The sequence below is a fragment of the Hemibagrus wyckioides genome, linkage group LG05, assembly GCF_019097595.1.
Source record: "Hemibagrus wyckioides isolate EC202008001 linkage group LG05, SWU_Hwy_1.0, whole genome shotgun sequence".
NCBI classification, from domain to species: domain Eukaryota; kingdom Metazoa; phylum Chordata; class Actinopteri; order Siluriformes; family Bagridae; genus Hemibagrus; species Hemibagrus wyckioides.
The window spans coordinates 17,336,759-17,358,197 of NC_080714.1; the positions used below are offsets into that span (position 1 = coordinate 17,336,759).

Sequence of the window (21,439 nt, forward strand, 5' to 3'; positions counted from 1 at the left end):
TTAAAAAAAAAATCTATCTCTGCCAATTCTATAATGTATGACACACATTTCTATGTTTCCCTGTGTTGAGAAAATAATGAAACAAATTGTACTTTTATATATGTACAGTGGAACATAAAGCGTGATTTTAGAAATTGTAACAGAATTTTTGGATGAACACCAGTACATCTGCATTGGAGCTTGTCTCTGGAAAAAATGACAAAAGGCCAGTGAGCATGAGAAACACATGCTTAGAACAAAAGAAGTCTTTAGGGTAGTTTAAAGTACTCTTGGTTGGAGTACTGTTTTAAAAATCTCTTCGTAATCATCTGTAATGTGTCACCAAGGTGAGCCTCCTAAAAAGCGAGGACGTGGAAGACCTAGAAAGTCTGAGACACTGGCACAACTGGAGGCGAAAAAGAAGAAAGAACTCCCAGAGGAAGATGAAGATGACATAATCGACGCCGGTGCCATTGATGACCCTGAAGGTGGGTGTTGGGTTTCTGTTATGTATCTGAATGTGAGTTTAATTGAATTCCATTATTGACTTATTGATTTTGTATGCATACAGAGCACTTTATTTGATTGATCATTTAACTTTACCAGTGTATTTCTTTCATTTTTCAGAGGACAGTGACTATAATCCAGCAGATGAACAGCTGAGAGCCAGACCACCTACACACCGACCAGCTCCTGCCTCCTGCTCTTCATCTTTCTCCTCGAACTCGCTGAAGCGACCTCGCAGGATGGTGGGCCCACCCCGTAAATTTCTCTTCCCTCAAAGTTACACAGGTCCGTGAGTAACGTTACAAATGCAATTTAATTATGCCTTGCATTTTTCTCACCCATGGCCAGGTGGCACCATAGGAAAAGAGTTAATAACCTGTTTAATTCATTTCAGTTGCAAAGGATGGAAAGCATTGACTTAAACATACTTACACATTTTTTGTGAATGTGTCTTTGTCATGAGAGAAATGTTTCTGCTTTACAGCAACAGCGGTGTCTCAGACAAGCACTGCAATGGACTCGCAGGCTCCTGAAGAGGCCAGTTCCTCTGGGCTGGAGAATGGAGCTGCTTCAATATCTAATGGTTGTTCTGTGGAACAAGGTGTCAGCCAGTCAGATTCAGAAAACAAAGACCCTTCATCAAACAACGGCCCTGATGACGAGGAGTTTTTCCCACGGAAGCGCGGGCGACCATCAAGGCGTTTTCTTCGTAACAAATATAAAAAATATATTAACAGAAAGTGAGTTCCCACCTATGTACCTTTCATTCATCGTAAACTAGGATTGATCGGTGCGTTTACTGTATATTACATTCATCAGCCAGAACATGAACATATTCCATTAAAAGTGACAGACTTTTACTTATGTGTGCTCATCATTTTTGTTTGTAAAGCAAGTACTACAAATCCCTCAAGCCTCTGTTGAGACCTCATAACTGCTGGATCTGTGGGTCACGCTTCCTGTCTCAAGAGGACCTCCGGTTTCATGTGGATTCTCACGAGGGCAACGATCCAGAACGCTTCAAGTGTCAGCAGTGCAGTTACCGCTGTAAACGTTGGTCCTCACTTAAGGTACGTTGGTTAAAACAATAGTTCTTCTATCACAGAGAGATCTGCTTCTCTTCTTAGCACTGAAAAAAGTTATTCTCGGCTGATTTTTTGTGTTCTCTGACGAGGTGTACTGTGATGGTGTTTAAACAAATACTTGTAGGTTATAGGTTTTTTTCACAAAGGCTACATGGCATATGGTCATTTGAGAGAGATGTCAGAAGAAATATTTCTAATCTTTTGAAATTTAACCAACGTAAAGGGCTGCAGTTTATTTATTTCATACTTGATTGGTTCAGGAATGTTCCATTCTTTAATGCAATGTAATTGAAGCCATTCTTCCATCTGTTGTAGGAGCATATGTTCAACCACCAAGGTACCAAACCGTTCAAGTGTGAGGTCTGTGACTATTCAAGTGTCTACAAGAAGGACGTTATCCGACATTCCGCAGTTCACAACAAAGAGAAGTAAGTTTTCCCATGGTGCAAAACTGAATGGTTGTCTAAATAAATTTTAAAACACACGTGAAACACTGCAGATGTGACATTGACCTTAAGTTTCTTGACATCTGAGTTAACCATTATTGTTATTATTAGGATTGAAATAAGGTTCTTCTATATGACATATCCTTTTTTTCTCACCTCAGGAGTAAGAAGACAGGCCTGGTAAGATTTACTGTCTTTTTTTCTTTTTTTTTGGTTGATATCTAAATGAAAGTGTCAGCTTTTAAGCTTCAAATTCTGTTTTTGCTTTATTTCAAACTGTGATGTCATGTCAGTTTACATACAGCAGAAGTCACTATCAGCTTTTAATATGATGGCAGTCTTTTGGTGTTTCTTCCCAGATTCCGAAAGTGTCTGAGTTCCCGTGTCCGATCTGCCATCGTGTTTACCCCATGCAGAAACGCCTAACGCAGCACATGAAGACACACAGCTCAGAGAAACCACACATGTGTGATAAGGTATGGTGAAATGTATGGCTTTAATTAGCATCTTTAAGAGAGCGCAAGTACATGTAACTTAACACATAAAAGTATGAGTGAACATGCAGAGAAGCTTTAACTTTTTTTTTTGTAGAGTATAAGAGATGCATACTTTGTTTCGATTCGTTCACAAGTTAAGTTAGCGCTACCTAAAAGGGATTTTGGGAATAAAGCTCCTATGAGTCTAATAGTGTAATTTCTCTGATCGATCACCCTGTGGTCTGGAGTTCATTAATAAGCTTTAGCCTGTTGTTTGAATGCTTATCTCAACTGATCCCTTTCTCTCTCTGATGATATTTTAATTTAATTGTTTTTAGCTAGTTAATATCATGAGTCAAATTTTCACTCCTATAAACTATGACATGTCATAAACCCGTGTTTGGAAATGGCAGTTCCTGACAGCAATTATTTTTATTCTGTGCACTTTGCAGTGTGGAAAGTCTTTCAAGAAACGTTATACTTTCAAAATGCATCTGCTCACACATATCCAAAACTGCGGAAACAGCTTGTAAGTTGCCACTTCTAATTTTTCATACTTTTAATTTCGGGTTCAGTTCAAACGGAAGCTTTTCACTGTATAAATTAACATAAATTTTTTCCATTCAGGTTTAAATGCGAGTTCTGTGAGGTCACTTGTAGTGATAAGAAGCAACTTCTAAACCACCAACTGTCTCACACCAATGACAAGCCTTTCAAATGTGACTATTGCAAGTACTCCACAAGCAAAGAGGACTTCCTGGTGTCTCACATTGCTATCAAACACACTGGTGAGTGAGGATCTGCACTTAATCCTCAAATTAATTTGGTGGTTTTACAAGACCGAAACATGATATTGTTTGAAATCTTTTTTGAGCTGCATCCATTCGCACTACATTTAAAATATAGTCATGTTTGAATGCAATTTAGTCTGACATCGAGTTATTGTTACAAAAACTTCTGACATGAAACTGAGGTGTATCCCGCTTATTATACTACTATTTACCAAGGGAAGGAAATTACACAGAAGATGGATGCAAGCTTCTGCTTATAAAAATCCATCAAACATTATAGCAAAGAGATGTATGCCAACTTTCCTAAAGAATTCTGTGCTAATTAATTAGTATATGTTTTTATATATTCGTATTGTATATTGTTTTTGTGGTAGTAGTGATATTATTGCTGCATGGGACCGCAATCTGAAATGAGAAGACTAAATAATATATATGTATATGTATATGTATATGTATATGTATATACACTACACTACTCACAAAAAGTTAAAGATATTTGGCTTTTGGGTGAAATTTATGGAAAATGTAAAAAGTTCATGCTACAGTGATATTATATCATGAAAGTTGGGCATTTAAGTAGAAGCATGCAATGGTGATTTCCTCATCTCAAACAATTTATTGAAACAAAAGCAAACAAAAGTGGTGGGTATACCACAACAAAAAATGTCAACGTCTCAATAATTTGTCATGTGCCCTTGACCATCGATTACAGCTTGACAACGACGTCTCATGCTGTTCACGAGTCGACTTATTGTCTGCTTAGGCATGGCATTCCACTCTTCTTGAAGGGCGGCCCTCAGGTCATTGAGGTTCTGGGGTGCAGGGTTACGAGCCTCTACACGGCGACTCAGCTGATCCCATAGGTTTTCTATGGGATTCAGGTCTGGAGAAAGTGCAGGCCACTCCATTTGAGGTACCCCAGCCTCCAGCAGCCGTTCCCTAATGATGCGACCTGGATGAGCTGGAGCATTGTCGTCCATGAAGATGAAATTAGGCCTGTGTTGTTCATGCAGGGGCACAATGACTGGATTAATGATGTTATTCAGGTAGTATTGGCTTGACACTGTACCATTCACAAGATGATGTGACATCTCCAACATCATTGGCGGCCATCATTTCTGCTCGACTGTGAATCGACATTCATCAGAGAACAGCACTGAGGCCCACTGGTCCCTCGTCCAGCGTAAATGCTCCCTGGCCCATGCAGGTCATCTAGCACGCAGACCACGCTGATGTAAACGGTTTTCGAATGGTCTGACGTGAAACTTGGGTGCCTCTCACCTCCCTTAAATGTGCCTGGAGTTGAGTGGCATTCATCATCCGGTTCTGCAGGGCACTGTTCACAATGAAGCGCTCATCAACGTGGGATGTGGCCAAAGGACATCCACTTCTATGCCTTTCTGTGACTCTTCCAGTCTCTCTGTATCTCTGTTGCAACCTGCTGATGACACTCTGTGACACTCTAAGCTCAGTGACCACTTCCCTCTGAGAACATCCTGTTTGAAGCCTCGCAATGGCGAGGTACTGTTGATCAATTGTTAGGTGTCGTCTTGTTCACATTTTGACGTCATGAGACCAGCATGATGAAGAGGACTGTTTAAATACCAATTCTAATTGAACCAGAAAATTTATTGGTTGATTCATGGATCAAACACCAGTTGTGAATTTTGCCGTTAAGCACCTTGTTAGAGAACAGCAAGTTATGCAAAAAAGTACTGAAACACTGAACAGTTGGACATGTGCATTCAAAAGTGTAGAGAAGGTCAAATTAAGTTCACCTGTAAAGGTTATAGAGCATTTTAGGTGCATCCTGAAATTTCACCCGAAAGCCAAATATCTTTAACTTTTTGTGAGTAGTGTATATAATTTTATCGCTTGACAAATGCAAACTACAAGGTAGGATGAACATAGACGCTGCTATGAAAGTTGATGTTTTGTTAACAAACTAGCCAACTAACATTAGTTATCATTTTATGAACGTTTTCAAAATCGCAAACTGCAGTGGTTACTGTTATAGGTTCAACCAACTAATGCATCTATGTTGATTGATTTAAAGCAGTAGTGTCCAATCTTATTCGGACAGGGCCAGTGTGGGTGCAGGTTTTCATTCCAACCAAGCAGAAGCCACACCTGAGTCTAGTGAAAGCCAAGATCAATTGATTAAACAGGTGGAATCAGGTGTGGCTTCAGAAATTTGAAGTGACATGTTTTGTCAGCGCTACATGGAAATTATTTCTGTCCTGATCTAATGACTCAGCTGTTGGTTTCTGTGTTGTTCTAAGGAGAGAAGCCATTCTGCTGTAACATGTGCCACTTCATGACCAAGCACAAGAAGAACCTGCGGCTGCACATGCAGTGCCGTCACCCTGAGGCTTTCGAAAAGTGGTGTGAGTCTAACCCTGAGGAGCCAGTGAGGAGGCGCAGGAAACCCTTCTTCACTCTGCAGCAGATAGAGGCACTCAAACAACAGCACGAGAGCCAGGCACTAGGGAGCACTATTGTGAGTCCTCAAATAAACTGATTGAGTGGTTAGAGTAGAGTAACAGCGGCAAAGTACACGACACACTTACTGGTGACATTAAGCTCTTTTTGTGTCCTCAATTTTGCATTATATTCCAAAACAATCAGGACGGGGTGAGGTACGGTGTTACCACACTACACTACACTTTTTCCATAAGAGCAGATCTGAAGTATTCCTCTTATAGCACAGCAATTTGCCAATGCACTTTTAATGCAAACACTTTTATTTATAAAAAAAAAAAACACTGGACAAATCAAGAATTTAACAGTCTTTTGCTATAATAATACATATATATATATATATATATATATATATATATATATATATATATATATATATATATATATATATATATATATATATAAATATTAATGTAGTAAAATGTTGTATTAGATAAGTATTTGTATACTAAGTATTTTATACTTAGCAGTTTTACTTATGCAGTATTTGGAATTGCATGTTAAACATTTGTAAGAAGTTTTCACCATACATCCTGATCATTTTTCCTCAGGTAACTGTGGATCCCTTAACGCTTCAAACCATGGAGCCAATGGGGAGTGCATCTGTGTCCCAGGATGCACTGGGAAACACTACCATCATTTATGAACAAGGTCTGCATAGAATGTGATGTTACATGAATTACCTTCCTCCGTATTGTAAACATACCAAACGTGTATTTGTTAACTATTTTTCTTTTATTTGAATCATTATAGCCCAATCATCAGATCTCTCTGCTCAAAATGCATTGGACCTGCTCCTGAACATGAGCAACGCTCGAGAGTTAGTTGGAAATTCACTCCAGGTAGCGTGTTGTTGAGGGTGTATTCTAGATGTAACGGGTTCTTACTTGTTCATAATCCTGGAGAGATAACTCGTGTGTCTCAATGCTTTATTTTTTTCAGGTAGCTGTCCTGAAATCGGATGGCAAGACATTGGAGGCGGGGTCTTGGGTCACAGCAGAGTCAGCAGGTCAAGACACATCCCTACAGCCACAGAACGTGGTGACCTATCATGTGTCAGAGACTGGGGAGACCCTCGTGCAGGAGGCGCTGGCTCAGGAAGAGGCAGCAGAAGGCGAGCAGGAATTTGCACAGATTGCCATCAGCGCTTACGAGACTGCCAGAGAGTTTAGTGTGGTGGAACAAGCTGCTGAGGAGATTCATAACACTGCCACAGCTTATAGGTATTAATGATTAGTAGTGAAGTATGTGGACATAATTGTATAGAATATTTTCACATGTTTTCATAATTGTGTGTGTGTGGCCACAGTGTGGAGGAAAGCGCAGCTGATCATCAGACAGTGGAGGTCAGCAGTGAGGCAGTGTCTCTCTCTACACCTTTGAAAGAACAAAAAGACAAGTTCTACCTGAGCTCCAGTTTGACTGATGGCGTGCTTCAGCAAGTGGAGGTGAGCATTACAACTTGGGTGTTTTTAAATAATCTTAAAGGACATTCTACAAGACTTATCTGAGAAGTAAATGCACACAGTATAGCAGTATACTATATGCTGATAGTGGGGTTTATCAAATACGAGTCTTATTGAGGTGCTGGGCCACCAACATCCATTCGAACAGCTTCATTGTATTTTGACCTAAGCTGTGTCCCAAATGATACTACACACTATGCACTTGCACTGTGCAGTATGTACACTTCCATCTAATATTCCATCTGCATTTTAATAATGCAGGAAGAATTACATTTTAGTAAAGAAGGAAGAAAGGGTAGTATCATCTCATCTTTTTTTTTGCTAACCGGAAGTGACAAATGGCATCAATTGCATGCAGTGTGGCACCGCTAGCTTTAGCAGAATAGAGTGAATGTGGAAAAAAGTGAACTGTGAAAAAGATGAAATATAAACTATGTTAAATGTGATTATTTAAGACATTTGTAAGATGCTTTGTCCACTGGAGAGTTGTCAGCCGTCTTTACATTTTTTTCTTATCCAGCATCAGCGTCTGGTAGCCCTGCCCCTCTTCAGCTATGTAAGCAATGCTGAGAGTGTTGAGTGGTGGAAAGTATTGATTAACATGTCTGTATAAAATCTCGCAAGTGTTGAATTGGGTTGATTTCAAATGACTGTGAAGGCCCATCAGGATTTACATTTTTATAGAATAAAGTCAGTCAGAATAACTTTATACTGATTTGTAGTGCCAAGTTCAAACAATGGCAGCAAAATGTCTCCTAGAATATAACAAAGCCAGCAGTTTTCTTATTATAATAATTGAAGAATCAAATTTCCTCAATACACTATATGTATCATGATAATACCACTGGTTCCTGATGGATGCATGATGTATTTGCTTAGTAACTAAATTACTTCAGTAGCACTTTTATCTATTGTCTAAAAAATTAACTTTTTAACACTTGAATGAAAAATATAATTATCTTAATGGAATTTTTTTTTATTTAAAAAATCAGCATGATATTTTTTAACATCAAATCAGCTGCTTTATTTAAAAAAACATTTATCATTATATTAAATGTTATTTAAACACAACATAATCCATTTTGAAAAGTGTTTTTTGTAGCATGACTCTAGAATAAGAATATGTAGTGTTGAGTCTGTGAGTTTGTGCTCTAGATTTAAATGTGCAATTCTCTTCTATAGCTGAGTAGTGAAGCCCCAGGCTCTCCAGCTCAGAGCTCATCTTCTCAGCCCCAGCAGCTCAACACTAAGCGCTTCTGTTGCCGAGTCTGCATGGAGACTTTTCACGGACGCTCCGACATGGAGAACCACAAGAGGGCACACCTGGACCCCAACACGTTCAAATGTCCTGATTGTGAATTCACTGCTACATCGTGGCCAGAGGTTAAGGTAGACAATGCTTTTATAAATCCAGATAGAGAAATGAAATATATCCTTTACTGCAACAAACAGCATGCATTGCTTATTCTCTCTAGACTCACATGTCTATGCACGCCTACCTACGGCCTCACAAATGCCCAAACTGCAGCTTTGCCTCCAAAAACAAGAAGGACCTGCGGCGCCATATGATGACACACACCAATGAGAAGCCTTTCTCATGTGAAGTCTGTGGACAGAGGTGAGATACAGAGACTTTACAGTGACCCGGATATTTTGATGGTGTAGATAACTACAATGCTGGTTTCTCTTATTTTTTCCAACCTCAGAAACCATGCTGAAAGTTTATTTACTTTAACACATTTCTTTACACCAAGGGGAAATTTAAAGTCCTGTCTTACACCCACTGTTCCAGGAATAGGCTCCAAATCCAACCAAGATGAATGATAGAATAAATGAATACTGAAGTTTCATCTTGTACATTTTCCTCTATGCACTAACAGCAAGGGTGACACAGACTGACTTTGATTGTCCGCTCTTAGTTTATTATGCATTTGCTATGTTCCCAACTCCACAATGATGATGGACAAGTTCTGTACCAGGACTTAAAGGCTAAGCAATTTGTCTAAGGCTAGCAGCTGCAAATACTCAAAATTCACAATCGTAGCTTATTTCTATGTGTGTTTGGCTCAGGTTTAACCGGAATGGCCATCTGAAGTTCCACATGGAGAGGCTACACACACAGGACCCTCCGCCTCGCAAGGCCAGAGGCGGCAGCTCTCAGCAGACCATTATAGTGAACAGTGATGAGGAGGCCTTGGCTACACTCCAGAGTGAGTAGACCGAACACATCTGATGAGTCTGTTTTCATCATTTTTGACTTCACCTTCACCTGTCTTTCCACTCATTGTATGTATGTGTGACAGCATTGCAGGCAGGTCAGACTGTAATTAGTCCAGAGCAGCTGCAGCAGGCTTTAGGGCAGGAGCACATAATCGTGGCCCAGGAACAACCTCTCTCTGACCAGGTACAGCCCTACTTCTATCACTGTGACAGTGATGGTGTTCATTTATTATCATAATAAATTCTTTATCATTTATTATTCATAAATGATTTCCTTGTCAGGAGGATGCTGCATACATTCAGCAGATAACTACAGTAGACGGCCAGACAGTGCAACACCTAATGACAGCGGATAATCAGGTGACAGAGGTGGCTGTTTTCTTCTTATCATATATTAAAGCAGTCTCCTGTACCTTGGGTATGACTACTGACCCCATAAAAAAAGAACAGCCAAAATTATTGCACTGGGTTTTTTGCATACTTATGAAAAAGGAAGAGAGACATTTTGCTCTAAAATGTTGGTTGATAGTAAAGGATGACATTTTTACCGCAGAGGTGTATTATTCCCAAGTCACCACAGATCACTGATTTTATCAGAGGACGCTGAGAATTTATTAAATAAAGAAGACTTGACTTGATGGTCAAATAGTAAATCAGTAGTAAATCAAACAGCATAGACTGTATCTCCTGAATTTGTTTTCTATAGCCTTTCTCTTTTTACTTAAAACTAAATTTAATGTGAAATAAAAACTGTCAGGAAATTCATAAGTGAAAGACAAGATGCAGTGTTGTATGTCAGATACCAGAGAATATGAGCTCGAGCTAAATTGACTAACAATTATTTTTTTTAGTTTATTTATGATTGATTGATTGATTGATTGATGCTGAGACCATAGACATTTTTCTTTTATTTAAATTATTTGATACATTGATGTAAACAAAAAGGTTTAAAAATGTATAAAACAAGGTTTTATAACTGCTTTAACTTTTATACTGTCTTTAACTGCTGTTTCCTCCTGATGTTTTATATGCAAAAATATATCTTGAATTTCCCACCTCATTGTTTCCAAACTAATAAGTCAGAGCTTGTCTGTGAAATCTCTCTCTCTGTACTGATCACCTACCAGCAGATTTTTCATTATTTCTCTGTTACTTTTCCACATTCAGTCACAATGTTTAAGTAGTGATTTTCCACATTGTTTTTTCCATAGAGGCTGCTTTCCTAGCATGTGGGTGATACACATTGCTTTAAATAAATCTCTGATTCTAGGATTATTTTTAAAAAGAGGAAATTGTTATTATTGCCAATGAAGCAAAAGGAGAAAAGTTTTAAACTGACTGGAAAATCTGAAAACAAAAAAACTTAAGTTAGGAATCTTTGTTTTTTGAGAGAATGACATCACAAAAAATATTCTTCTTTGTATTATTATTATTATTATTAGTAGTAGTAGCAGTATACCTTATGTTCCTTATATTGCTGCAGAATCTAAGATGAGCTTTTCTACATGTGTCTCAATGGCTGTTCTATGTAAGTAAGGACATTCCCTCCTTTCTGTCCTTCAGGTCCAATACATCATCTCGCAGGACAGTGTGCAGCACTTGATCCCACAGGAATATGTTGTTGTATCCGATGGCAACCACATTCAGGTCAGCATACACTTTAAGTCATGATTGAAACATTTCTTCAGGTGTGTTCCTAAAACAGCAAACATGTATGTAAGGGCCACACACACACTTACAAGGTTTGCTAACGTGGCTTTGAATGTGAATACTAGTCTGCAATTTTAGTCTAGTCAGCATTTTTTTTTTTTGTCGTTTTGTTTGTTGGTAAATAGACGTTTTTAGTTTTTTTTTTTTATGGTACTAAGGATGGTGTTTTTAAATAGTATAGTATAATAAACCACAGAGATCCAGAATGTTCCTGACAATTTCATTTTTAGAGAAAAATATGTAAATAATCATGGCTATTATGTTTTCATCACTTATGTGAAATAGATAGCCGATACTGTGTAATCAACCCTAAAAATGCTCCCTATTATTCACCCAGTTTGGCACTATAATGTGATGGAATAGAACATGAACAGTATGTAAGGGTTATATATTGAAGTGATATTAATCAGCGATAGATAGATAGATAGATAGATAGATAGATAGATAGATAGATAGATAGATAGATAGATAGATAGATAGATAGATAGATAGATAGATATGGAAAGAAGGAATGACGGATTAACTGAAGGAAGTACAGTGGTACCTCAGTGTTCCACCTTAATTCGTTCCAAAAGTCTGGTCGAATACCAATTTGGTCGAAAACCTAATTACTTTTCCTAATAGGAAATAATGTAAATGAATTAATCTGTTTCAACTTAATGGCTGATCTCACAACTTTCCTCTTGGCAACATTGATGCCTGATATCCCCTTTTTCGGAGACATGGCTACTGAAATTATACCACAAAAGATAGCGGGGGGTAATAATACATGCACCCACAGATGATGCTTTCAGAACAGATGACCCGTGTAAACTGCTTCATCTCTATTGTCTACACCAGGGTACGCCGCATAAAAAGCGCGTGCGGCTTGACATCGCTAGGCCTTTTTTATGGGGGCTTTAACATTTCTACTCAGCTCCCCTAAACATTCTGCGATTCTCCATAAACCGTACACAAATTCGCCTCAGACCCTTTAAATTTCATATGAAAACAGCGGCAGACTTCGGCTCCTCCCCGTTTTTCAGCATTTTCTTCAATCCACAGACCGCGGTGTCGCAGAGCGAGGATCAGTGTGTGAGTGTGTGAGAGTCTGTGTGTGTGATCAGGAAGACTCGTATTTGGCTTGTTCAGTACTCCAATGTTATACACATCTATGCAATACAGTGGAACGCTGCAATAAGTTTACCATCCTACCCTGTTTATTTTTTTATTTTATTTATTTATTTGAATTTTTTACTATTATACCCTCATTTGGGGCCCCCTTAAATGAAAATTCGTTATTCGATATTCGTTGCAATCCTGTATGAAACAAGGAAGAGCATTCCTGACGGTCGAGTTGTACACCGAAAATATTTTCGTACACCGAGGTCAAATTGACTCGAAAATTCAAACACGGGTGGTCGAGGACAGAGGTACCACTGTAATGAAGGAAGGAAGGAATGACGGAATGTCTAAAGGAAATAATGAAGGAAGGAAGGCAGGAAGGAAGGATTGATTGAATGATGGAATGACTGAAGGAAGGAAGGAAGGAATGACAGAAGGAAGGAAGGAATGAAGGAAGGAAGGAATGACTGAGGAATTAATGAAGGAAGGAAGCAATGAAGGATGGAAGGAAGAAAGGATGGAATAACTGAAGGAAGGAAGGAAGAAATAAAACAAGTAAGGACGAAATGAAGGAAGGAATCCAGTATATATGGCAAAAAGGTAAAGGCTTATTTGTCTTTTTTTTGTATCTCAGATGGAGGATGGTCAGATTGCTCATATCCAGTATGAGCATGATGGGACACTCCTACAGGAACAGCAGGTCTGGAACATATGCAACAGCGACAGTTTGTTATTGAATTTATGGGAAATTTAAATTTACAGTAAGTATACTGTTAGTGCATGTACGCCTCACGTGCTCTCCTGTGAATATGTGTGTGTGTGCAGATTGCTGTGACTCACAACGGACAAATCCAGTACTTCCCTATAAGCACTGAGCAACAGATAGTGAGCCCAGAGGATCTGGAAGCTGCTGCCCACTCTGCTGTCACTGGTATGACCTTTTCCACCTGCTGCTTTTGTTGTTTATGTAAAATCATTACAAATCATTAGTAGTTTAGTGGAATTTAAGGATTTACCCCACACAGGTCAAATGGGTAAATCTATTGACATTTATGTGGGCTAAACCAGAATGAAAAAATACATTGGAGTTAGAGAATTTTGAGAATCAGAGATTTTACTCCTATAACTTGAAAAGAAATTCTATGAACACCCTTAGCACAAATTACATAATCCAATATCAAACATCTTAGACTTGAAACGTATACAGGAATATTCTGCTTGTTTATTGAAGCCATGAAGATTATGTAGAAACAGGTGTATCTGCTTTCTTTTTTTTTGCATGGAATTGCATGGAAGTAGTTTTCTAAAACAGATCCTCAATACAAAGATGATAAAGCACCAGAACAGGCACACTGGTGATATAAGTCAATAAGAGTGGCTTTCTGTTTCTAGCTGTAGCTGATGCAGCCATGGCCCAAGCTCAGACAGTCTACACCACAGAGGCCACACCTGAACAGCTGGAGCAGATGCAGCAGCAGGGCATCCAATACGATGTCATCACATTTACGGGGGAATAAGGACACTCTTGGGTTGCACAACCTGTTCTTGCCATAGAGCATGAAGGTCAAGAGGCCATATTAACAACTCTTTGTTAGTATCTATAATGGAAAAGCAACGTGCAGATGATTATTTTTTGTTTGTTTTTGTATATATTGTAAAGTACAATCACAGAAAGAGTGGGGAAGTACATAGTAGCAAATCATGACTTGTAATTATTTCAAATGACTCTGCTTTGTAAAAAACAAAAACATATAAAATTCTGTATTTAATTAAATTTAAAGTGATGGCTTGGTTTGCTGTAGGGAATAAGAGAGCAAAATGACTACTGGTGGTACTATGCGTATGTACTTTAGAAGTCTGGTCGAGTTCTATTGTCTTGATTTTGTTATGTTTTTCTGAAACAGTGTTCTGAAGTACTAGCTTTTGTTTACTTTTTCATTCATGTTCTTTTTTTTTTTCCATGTATGACACATGATTTCCATGAGGTTTTTGCTTTGCCATTAATAAAGCTAATACCACATAAATCAAAGTTATGTTACCTAAATGAATAACAGTGAAATTGTTGCTATTCATATTTTTCCTTACTTTCAATGTGCTAATGTTATATTCGCTTTAAGATATTCTAATGTACTTAATTATGTTAGATTAATTTCTTATCATAAATATCTCTAGTATTTTCTATACCTCTGAGCTGCTGTGTAACAGTAAATGCTTTCTGAAAAATTAGCGTCTTTATAAGCGTCATAATTCTATGATGCAGTAGATGAAATCCCCATGACAAAGGGTTGTAATCTCAGGAAGTGCCAGTGATTGACAAATATTTCATGTTTAAAGTGAATTTTTATCCTTGCCGCACAACAACATAAGGGGTGGTTCCTTATTTTAGTCATTGAGCAGAATCATTCTGGATCTGTGAGGAAGCCTGTGAGACTGAGGAGCTAAAATGAAGCTTGTCTACTTTTTCCTTTTATGTTTCACAAATGGTAAGGTTTTGTTTGTGTGTGTGTGTGTGTGTAAATAAGATATAAAACCTTATTGTTGTTTTCACTGTCTGCATCATCAGGTATAAACCCTACAAAAGGACAACTACATCTGGAGTTGAGTGGAAAAATGCTTCTTAGATTTGTGTTTCATCCAAATTACAATTACTATCAGAAGTCCTGTTGTAAATTTACTAGATATGGGTGTATCATTTTTGTAACTAGCAACGGATATGTACATAATGCATACGAAGGCAGAATAGAAACCTATGAATACTCTGGAGCATTTGATGTTCGAATCTGGAATGTGCATGCACAGGATGCTGGGATGTACAGATGTGAAATCTCTGGGACACAACAATACAAGGATTTTCAAGTTGTTCTAACCGGTAAGACCTTAATTACTTAACTTGGATTAGATGATCTGTGATAACCTGTTGCATAGTTAGGAACTGGCTACATCTTCCTTGACAATATATTTTAAAGGTTGACTGATTTTATTTTATTATTTTCTAAATGAACTTGATTTCTTGCATGTTGATTCAGGTAGTGAGACTGAACTGAACCCAATACAAGCCTTTCCAAAATCTACCATCTCACCAGTCAGTTCAGCACATAACCTCTTAGAGAAACACCAAGAGATATCTAGGTAAGCCCACTCAGACACTAAATATTTTCTTACACACTTTCAATGCATGATGGTCTATGTGTTATACATGTTAAACCTCCAACATTTCTCTACTATAGACCACTGCATGGTGATATTAATTAAATCTAGTTTTACTTCTTCGCTCTTGTTTCCTGATCAGTACTAAATGGAGCTTGAAATTCATCCTGGGAACCATTTTTGGCAGCTTGGTAATCATTGTCATTATGGCCATCTCACTGGCTGTGGTCTACTATAAAAAGAAATCAAGAGGTAGGAATGAGTTTCATTTATTGGATTTTTATACCCTGGACAAGACCTTCTGTATAGACAGCAGGAATTCATATCAGTATTACTTAAAACTGTGTATTCTGTGATTTCAGATAAACATCCTAGTAGCTTCCCTAGTGCACCCAACGTCATACAAGTAAGACTGATTCATCTAACTGACTCATCCTCATATGACTAGGACTAATGCAACTAAAACATTTTCACTAAAACATTTTGGGTTACTGTCTTTGCATTCTGCAGCAGCATCCTCAGGAGCTCATCTACACCACAGTGGACTTCAAGCTCCATCAAAAAACATCCAACATATATGCCAACCTGGACATCCACACCTTAGGACCTGGTTCAAGCAATGCATTCAAAGCACAGGACAGTGTAGAGTATGCTACAATAGCAGGGGCTTTATGATTAATGAAAAACATAATCATGATATGTGACTGTTTTTATTAGAGTGGATGACTGAATACTTTTGCCATTGAAATATTACAGTATTCACATATTACATAGGCTGCAATGGCCTATTTGTGGAGAAACTATTTTCTGAAGGTTTTGTGGTGTTTCTTTTTGGTTTCTTATCAAACAAGACATGAGCTTTTATACTGTGAAGTGTGCACATGCCAGTATTTACTTGTTTATCTATGTGCATTGAACTCTTTGCTTTTGCTCAATATAAGTTTGAAGATAGTCAATATTAAACAGAGTCACAAGTTTTCTATTTTGCATTTTTTTTCCCTAACAATTCTCATTACAAAATATAGTATTGACAATTTGAGTGAAAAAGACTTTCTTAGTATTTGGTACGTCCCTTTTTGCTTTAATGACAGTGTGAGCTCAAGCTTGCATGGATTTTACAAGTTTGTGCAAAACTTTATGATCCAGTGTCGTTTGAACACTTGTGTCAATAGACGAGATTATATTAGTCATGAGGAAAATCTGACCTTTTGTACAAAGGAGTTACATGATATGAATAGGGACCTGGAAATAGAGTCTTGAATATTAAATATTCAAAATATTGAACATTTACTTTCTTTGTTTTAAATATTTCAAAATTCTTCTGATTTTCTCCAATTTTAATTAAAAAAAAAAATCCCAGATTTTCAACAGCTTTTGTACCCTATTGTATATGAACAACAGATAATATTAGTATCAGAAAAAAAACCTTTTGATATCCTAGACATATTCACCTCAAAATGAATTGTTTTTAGGCACCTGATATGACTATGTGCAGATGGATCCAGTATCATCAATTTACCTTTCATGCCTTTATAGTGGTAAAGCACTAACACAAAGAAGTTGATTTGTGATGAATATTTTTATTTTAATTGCATGCTTTCATATTTCATTTGCAAAAGACCAAAATAAAAGTTTAGTATTTTAATCCTTATTGCCATTAGTTCTTTATTAAATTAGTAAGACGTCGCAGCCAGGCCCACAGAGCTGTTCCCCCTGTTAAAGATTGTGTACCAATTCCTGATGAAAACATCACCCAAGATCCAGGAGAAACTGCTTCCAAAGTTGCCACCCGCGAAACCCGTTTGGCATCCACTGTAGCCCTGGAAGCAGAATAATGTGATAGAATTACTTATCTACATGCATTTCTTTGTTCTCCATCTTTGTTTCTTTGTATCACAGTTTCTCATATCGTGTGAACACAGTGAAGTGAAGTCACAAAGAGTGGCATAGATACCTGGGTGACAAATGATGATGGAGGGATGGAGAAGGCATAGCCATTAATGTTGAATATAACTGAAGGCATGCTCTGGACACTGCTGCAGCTCACAGTAGACTGCAATGAAAACATTGGTAGTCTCATCAAAGCCAGTTTTAAACTAGTTATATTGTTATTAGTTACATTGAAGATGAAAAATTTGTGGTTCATCTACTCACATCTCCATATTGGTCTGTCTGAGCACCAAGATAGGAATTCAGGTTGCTGATATCACTGCTTGGTCCAACAATGAAGGAAGTCCCGGTATCAACAATAGCTTGACAGCCACCACTACAACCAACAACTTGTCCGTTGATGGTCACACTGCAAAAGATCAGTTAAAGCTTATTGATGGTTTATTTCACTGTGATCCATCCTACGCCATTCAAAGGCAAATGTGCTGACCACTAAGCCACTGTGCCTCCCTTCACTATAATTCACTATAATTAAGCAAAAACTTCAGCAAAACAAAGCAGGCGTGAGAAGAACTGCCAAAGTATTAAACTCTGCAGTTTATGAGATTACTGTAAATATTGCTTGTGTTGAATCTTTATGTTCCGCATGTTGCAGATTACCTGTCCATGGTGACCTGGTAGTAGCTCTCAGAGGACAGAGGGATCCAGGAGATGCTGCCCGTGTAGTAGGAGCTGTCAATCTCTCCCAGGAACAACATGCTGCCCTGTTCCTCACTAACAGATTTAAATAGGTCCATTTCACTTTCTTAAAATAAATATTAGGCAAAAGTACAGTTTTATAAATATTTGACTGTAGATGTTTCGATGCAGAGTTTAAGATGTTTAAACTGAAACAGTAAGCAGTTTTGAATGAGAGTTTTGTTGGGATTTTATTAATGTTTTAAATGTAGATAATTAATAATACACAAGAAAACAAGCTTTTTTAGAGATCACCATACTTGCTGCTCAGGTAGACTGAGAAGACATCCTGGGAGACCAAACCCTGACTCATCATGTTATCAAAGATAGGAGTGGCACCATCAGCAGAAATGGACTGGTAGGCCAGACCCATGGTGCCATCTGCCGTCAGGCTGGCCATGAAGGGAGCCTCAGTCTCACTCAGTCCAAAGACCTGATTTTGCACTGAGATTCCACCAATCTACAACACAAGCTTAGGAGTCACTCTCCAGTAACATGACATTCTGTTTGACCATTTTACCATTTAACTGAGTTCAAAAAGAGTTGAAAAGCAGGTAAAAAATAATAAATATAGCATACTTTTACAACGACCTTCTAAGTTTTAGCTTACCCTGCAACTCCAAGACAGATCAGTATGTTAGTATTTTTTTTTAAATACTATTATCTCTATATTTATGAGTTTATGAAGCATGGCAACCAGAATTTCAGAAAACTCAGAGCTTATGTCAATAACAGGAAAAATATATTTTTTTGTAGTGTGTGAAGTTCAATACCACAAGTCTAAGACATCACATTCTAATATTAATTGGGTTTTTAAATTATTTCAAATTATGTTGTCTGGAAAGAGTCTTAATTATTTTGTGCGTCAACAAAATTCTGATTACCGTCACAGTGTCATATCCTAAGACGCCGGTCATGCTCCCCGTGCCATACTGCACAGCAACAGACTGATTGCTGCTCTGGTAAGTGCTGGACTGCTCTGGATTGAACTTATCATGGTTCTCTAGAGAAAAAATATACATAATCTAGTCCCAATTTACCTGCCATGGGTGTAAATTTCAACAGAGCCCACAGAAAGATTGGTTTCAGTGATGAGATCTTTAAATATTCAAGTATAATAATACTATAGTAATATAATATAACATAATAATATTCTAATACTCACGGCATGCTTGGCTTGAACAATAGACAGACGGCACCCACAGATTAGATGAGCCTGTGTCCATAAGCACCGTGAAGGACTGAGGAGGAGTTCCGATGGTGATTACACCATAATAGCAAAGCTAAAAGGCACAAATATACATTTCAGAACACTGGTTTTTATAGTGGACATTGTATTAACCTCCGACTGGTGAATATATTGAATATATAGGGGTAAATTAAATAAAAATCCTAATTCAGTAACTTGATTCTGGTAAACATACATCTGCATCGTTGGTCATGGGCTCTTGACCATTCTGAACAAACTTGACCCAAGGGGTATAAGGATATTTCTTCCTGTATTCCTCCCATAGGCCTTTCTCCTGCAGCCTCTCCCGTGCAGTTTTGCCCTTGAACAATGGCACCCTGTACCATAAATTATAATGATATTAATACAACTTATACAGCTTTCTAAGAAAGTAACACAAAACTTAACATAGCTTTACAAACAGTGAAAGCACAATAAGCATTATATCAACACAGAGGTAAAAATGTGACCAGACATTTAAAATAATAATACAAAAAAACTTTGTCTTTACACTAATTTATAATACTTCTAAAAAAATATCACATCTTACTTGATGCACTGCGAGAGTGCCACCAGCGCACACAGGACCAGAATCTGTTTCATTGTCCTCTTCTGTATGAAATACCACACAGAGACCTGATGCATTTTGCTTTTTATACTGTTCTACTACAATCTCTTTCCTTTACTTTTCCATTTTCAGCTGATGATTAGATGAGGAATATCTTGTTGTATATCACTGGAATTGCTTTCATATGTGTTTTTCTGAATGTTTTTGGAGCTTTTATCTTAGAATGTCAAACTTTTTTTTTATCAAGGTTACCAGGTCCCTTCCTCGTTGTGATAACTGAATACATTTGATACAATTAATGAATTATATCAAATGTCAATAATGTGCTGGCATTATGTGTACCTTAAGCTTTATCACAGTAAAATGATTGCTGATATAGCAAGAAAGAGATATACATAAAAACATGACCATAAATTATGGATAAAATCTTTATAAACGTATGTTATCTTTGCATTGATCAAATTATACAGTAGAGCTTCATTTCAGTGTCACACTATTCATTTATTTGTTCGTTTGTGCTTTTGATATTCCTGGTTAAAGAAGGGTTAAATTCATGTTTGCGGAAATGAAGATATTGTGTTATCAGTATTTTCCATGTAAACACAGGGCCATGTTTTGACATGTGACTTCATTTTCCACATCCAGTGGATTGTTTATAATAATCCTGATAAGGAAGAATATTACTCCACTGAATTTAAACTTTTAAGCCTGCAGCTGTACAATATCCACCACAGTCTATTAATTCATAAACACAATGAAGTTTTACTTTTCTTCTACATATGTAACGTCAAAGCTAATTCAATAGGAGGAAAAAAAAGGCTGAATTTTAATTCTGGATGTGTGACTTAATGGATGTGTGCAATAATACCTCAATCCTGAACCATGTGATCTGAAGAAAATGGACAAGTATACTTTGTTCTAATCTATAAAATAAATAATAATAATAATAATATCATTAATTTTAAAAAAATCTCTGGAAATTTACTAGAAGAATGAATACATTTCTTTCAAAAATATAATCCCTCAGTGTTGTTGATGGTGGTGGAAAACACTAACCTATCAGTGAAAAAATCTCCTAAAGGTATTCAAATAGGTTAATTTACTATAACAATAATTTTTATACTCATCACACAATTCAGTGGGCCCTTTGTGTTGAAAGGCCGGAGGCGGAAGTGTCAGGTTCCATTAGCAGATTTATTAATTTAGAGACAAAGACAGAGTCAAAGACCAGGCAAAAGTCAAAAACCAGAAAGCAATAAACAGGGCAGACAAAACCAGAAGCAGTAATCCAAAAACAAGCAAAATAGAGAAACAGGTCAAAAGGTCAAAAACACAGAAAATCCTATAACAATAATGCATGAACCAAGGCTTAGTAAAGTCAACTGGGGACGATACTTTGCGTCAGACATAGTGTGCGCTCTGCTTATATATCCGGGCGGCAACCCAGAAGTGCGCTCAAAACTCGGGAGAGGGTTCCCTCTGGTGTCCTGAACTAAGATGAGACGCTACAGAGACACATCCCGGTGTTCTTCTCCAAGGGCGAGGAGGAACTCTGTCAGAGAGGGATCCAGAATGTCAGCCGCATTAACCCATGACTGCTCCT

At 37.6% G+C, this 21,439-nt stretch overlaps 3 protein-coding genes across 9 annotated transcripts in view; 2 read left to right on the plus strand and 1 right to left on the minus strand.

The window, feature by feature from the left end:
• LOC131352993 (zinc finger protein 335-like) overlaps positions 1-14,294 on the plus strand; it is an 18,376-nt gene extending 4,082 nt beyond the window's left edge. For 2 of the 4 annotated variants that reach the window (XM_058389617.1, XM_058389616.1), the window contains exons 6-28: positions 327-467; positions 607-771; positions 971-1,226; positions 1,379-1,556; positions 1,887-1,999; positions 2,179-2,197; positions 2,356-2,493; positions 2,946-3,022; positions 3,121-3,281; positions 5,567-5,784; positions 6,317-6,416; positions 6,519-6,607; positions 6,708-6,988; positions 7,075-7,213; positions 8,414-8,620; positions 8,707-8,849; positions 9,302-9,441; positions 9,535-9,635; positions 9,734-9,820; positions 11,015-11,098; positions 12,900-12,965; positions 13,091-13,196; positions 13,658-14,294. In XM_058389617.1, the coding sequence (XP_058245600.1) occupies positions 327-467; positions 607-771; positions 971-1,226; positions 1,379-1,556; positions 1,887-1,999; positions 2,179-2,197; positions 2,356-2,493; positions 2,946-3,022; positions 3,121-3,281; positions 5,567-5,784; positions 6,317-6,416; positions 6,519-6,607; positions 6,708-6,988; positions 7,075-7,213; positions 8,414-8,620; positions 8,707-8,849; positions 9,302-9,441; positions 9,535-9,635; positions 9,734-9,820; positions 11,015-11,098; positions 12,900-12,965; positions 13,091-13,196; positions 13,658-13,782 (3,134 nt within the window). In that variant the 3' untranslated portion in view covers positions 13,783-14,294. The remainder of the gene's footprint in view (positions 1-326; positions 468-606; positions 772-970; positions 1,227-1,378; positions 1,557-1,886; positions 2,000-2,178; positions 2,198-2,355; positions 2,494-2,945; positions 3,023-3,120; positions 3,282-5,566; positions 5,785-6,316; positions 6,417-6,518; positions 6,608-6,707; positions 6,989-7,074; positions 7,214-8,413; positions 8,621-8,706; positions 8,850-9,301; positions 9,442-9,534; positions 9,636-9,733; positions 9,821-11,014; positions 11,099-12,899; positions 12,966-13,090; positions 13,197-13,657) is intronic. The other 2 variants (XM_058389618.1, XM_058389619.1) reach the window with 2 other exon arrangements.
• A 144-nt stretch (positions 14,295-14,438) lies between these two features.
• Positions 14,439-17,226, plus strand: LOC131352996 (uncharacterized). 4 transcript variants are annotated; one of them, XM_058389624.1, is made up of 7 exons: positions 14,439-14,748; positions 14,829-14,862; positions 14,971-15,134; positions 15,292-15,394; positions 15,555-15,664; positions 15,775-15,818; positions 15,923-17,226. In XM_058389624.1, exons 1-7 carry the CDS (start codon positions 14,709-14,711, stop codon positions 16,085-16,087), a joined length of 660 nt encoding a protein of 219 aa, XP_058245607.1. In that variant the 5' UTR covers positions 14,439-14,708; the 3' UTR covers positions 16,088-17,226. The 4 variants fall into 4 exon arrangements, with proteins under 4 accessions (XP_058245607.1, XP_058245605.1, XP_058245606.1 ...); XM_058389622.1 differs by having other exon boundaries at positions 14,829-15,134; XM_058389623.1 differs by having other exon boundaries at positions 14,829-15,134; positions 15,926-17,226.
• LOC131352995 (pepsin A-like) lies at positions 17,014-20,006 on the minus strand. Its single transcript, XM_058389621.1, has 9 exons — positions 19,819-20,006; positions 19,465-19,606; positions 19,206-19,323; positions 18,925-19,043; positions 18,301-18,500; positions 17,963-18,076; positions 17,567-17,711; positions 17,367-17,465; positions 17,014-17,232 (listed from the first exon to the last, which is right to left on the minus strand). Exons 1-9 carry the CDS (start codon positions 19,911-19,913, stop codon positions 17,086-17,088), a joined length of 1,179 nt encoding a protein of 392 aa, XP_058245604.1. The 5' UTR covers positions 19,914-20,006; the 3' UTR covers positions 17,014-17,085.
• Between the last annotated feature and the right edge of the window lie 1,433 nt (positions 20,007-21,439).

Bases quoted from the DNA above. Each gene is read 5' to 3' on its own strand.
- LOC131352996 (XM_058389622.1), top strand. From the start codon at position 14,709: ATGAAGCTTGTCTACTTTTTCCTTTTATGTTTCACAAATG. The intron at 15,135-15,291 runs GTAAGACCTTAA...ATGTTGATTCAG, and splicing joins TTTTCAAGTTGTTCTAACCG to GTAGTGAGACTGAACTGAAC. The intron at 15,395-15,554 runs GTAAGCCCACTC...TTTCCTGATCAG, and splicing joins AAACACCAAGAGATATCTAG to TACTAAATGGAGCTTGAAAT.
- LOC131352995 (XM_058389621.1), bottom strand. From the start codon at position 19,913: ATGCATCAGGTCTCTGTGTGGTATTTCATACAGAAGAGGACAATGAAA. The intron at 19,324-19,464 runs GTATGTTTACCA...TGTGCCTTTTAG, and splicing joins CCATGACCAACGATGCAGAT to CTTTGCTATTATGGTGTAAT. The intron at 17,233-17,366 runs GTATCTATGCCA...TTCTGCTTCCAG, and splicing joins CATCATCATTTGTCACCCAG to GGCTACAGTGGATGCCAAAC.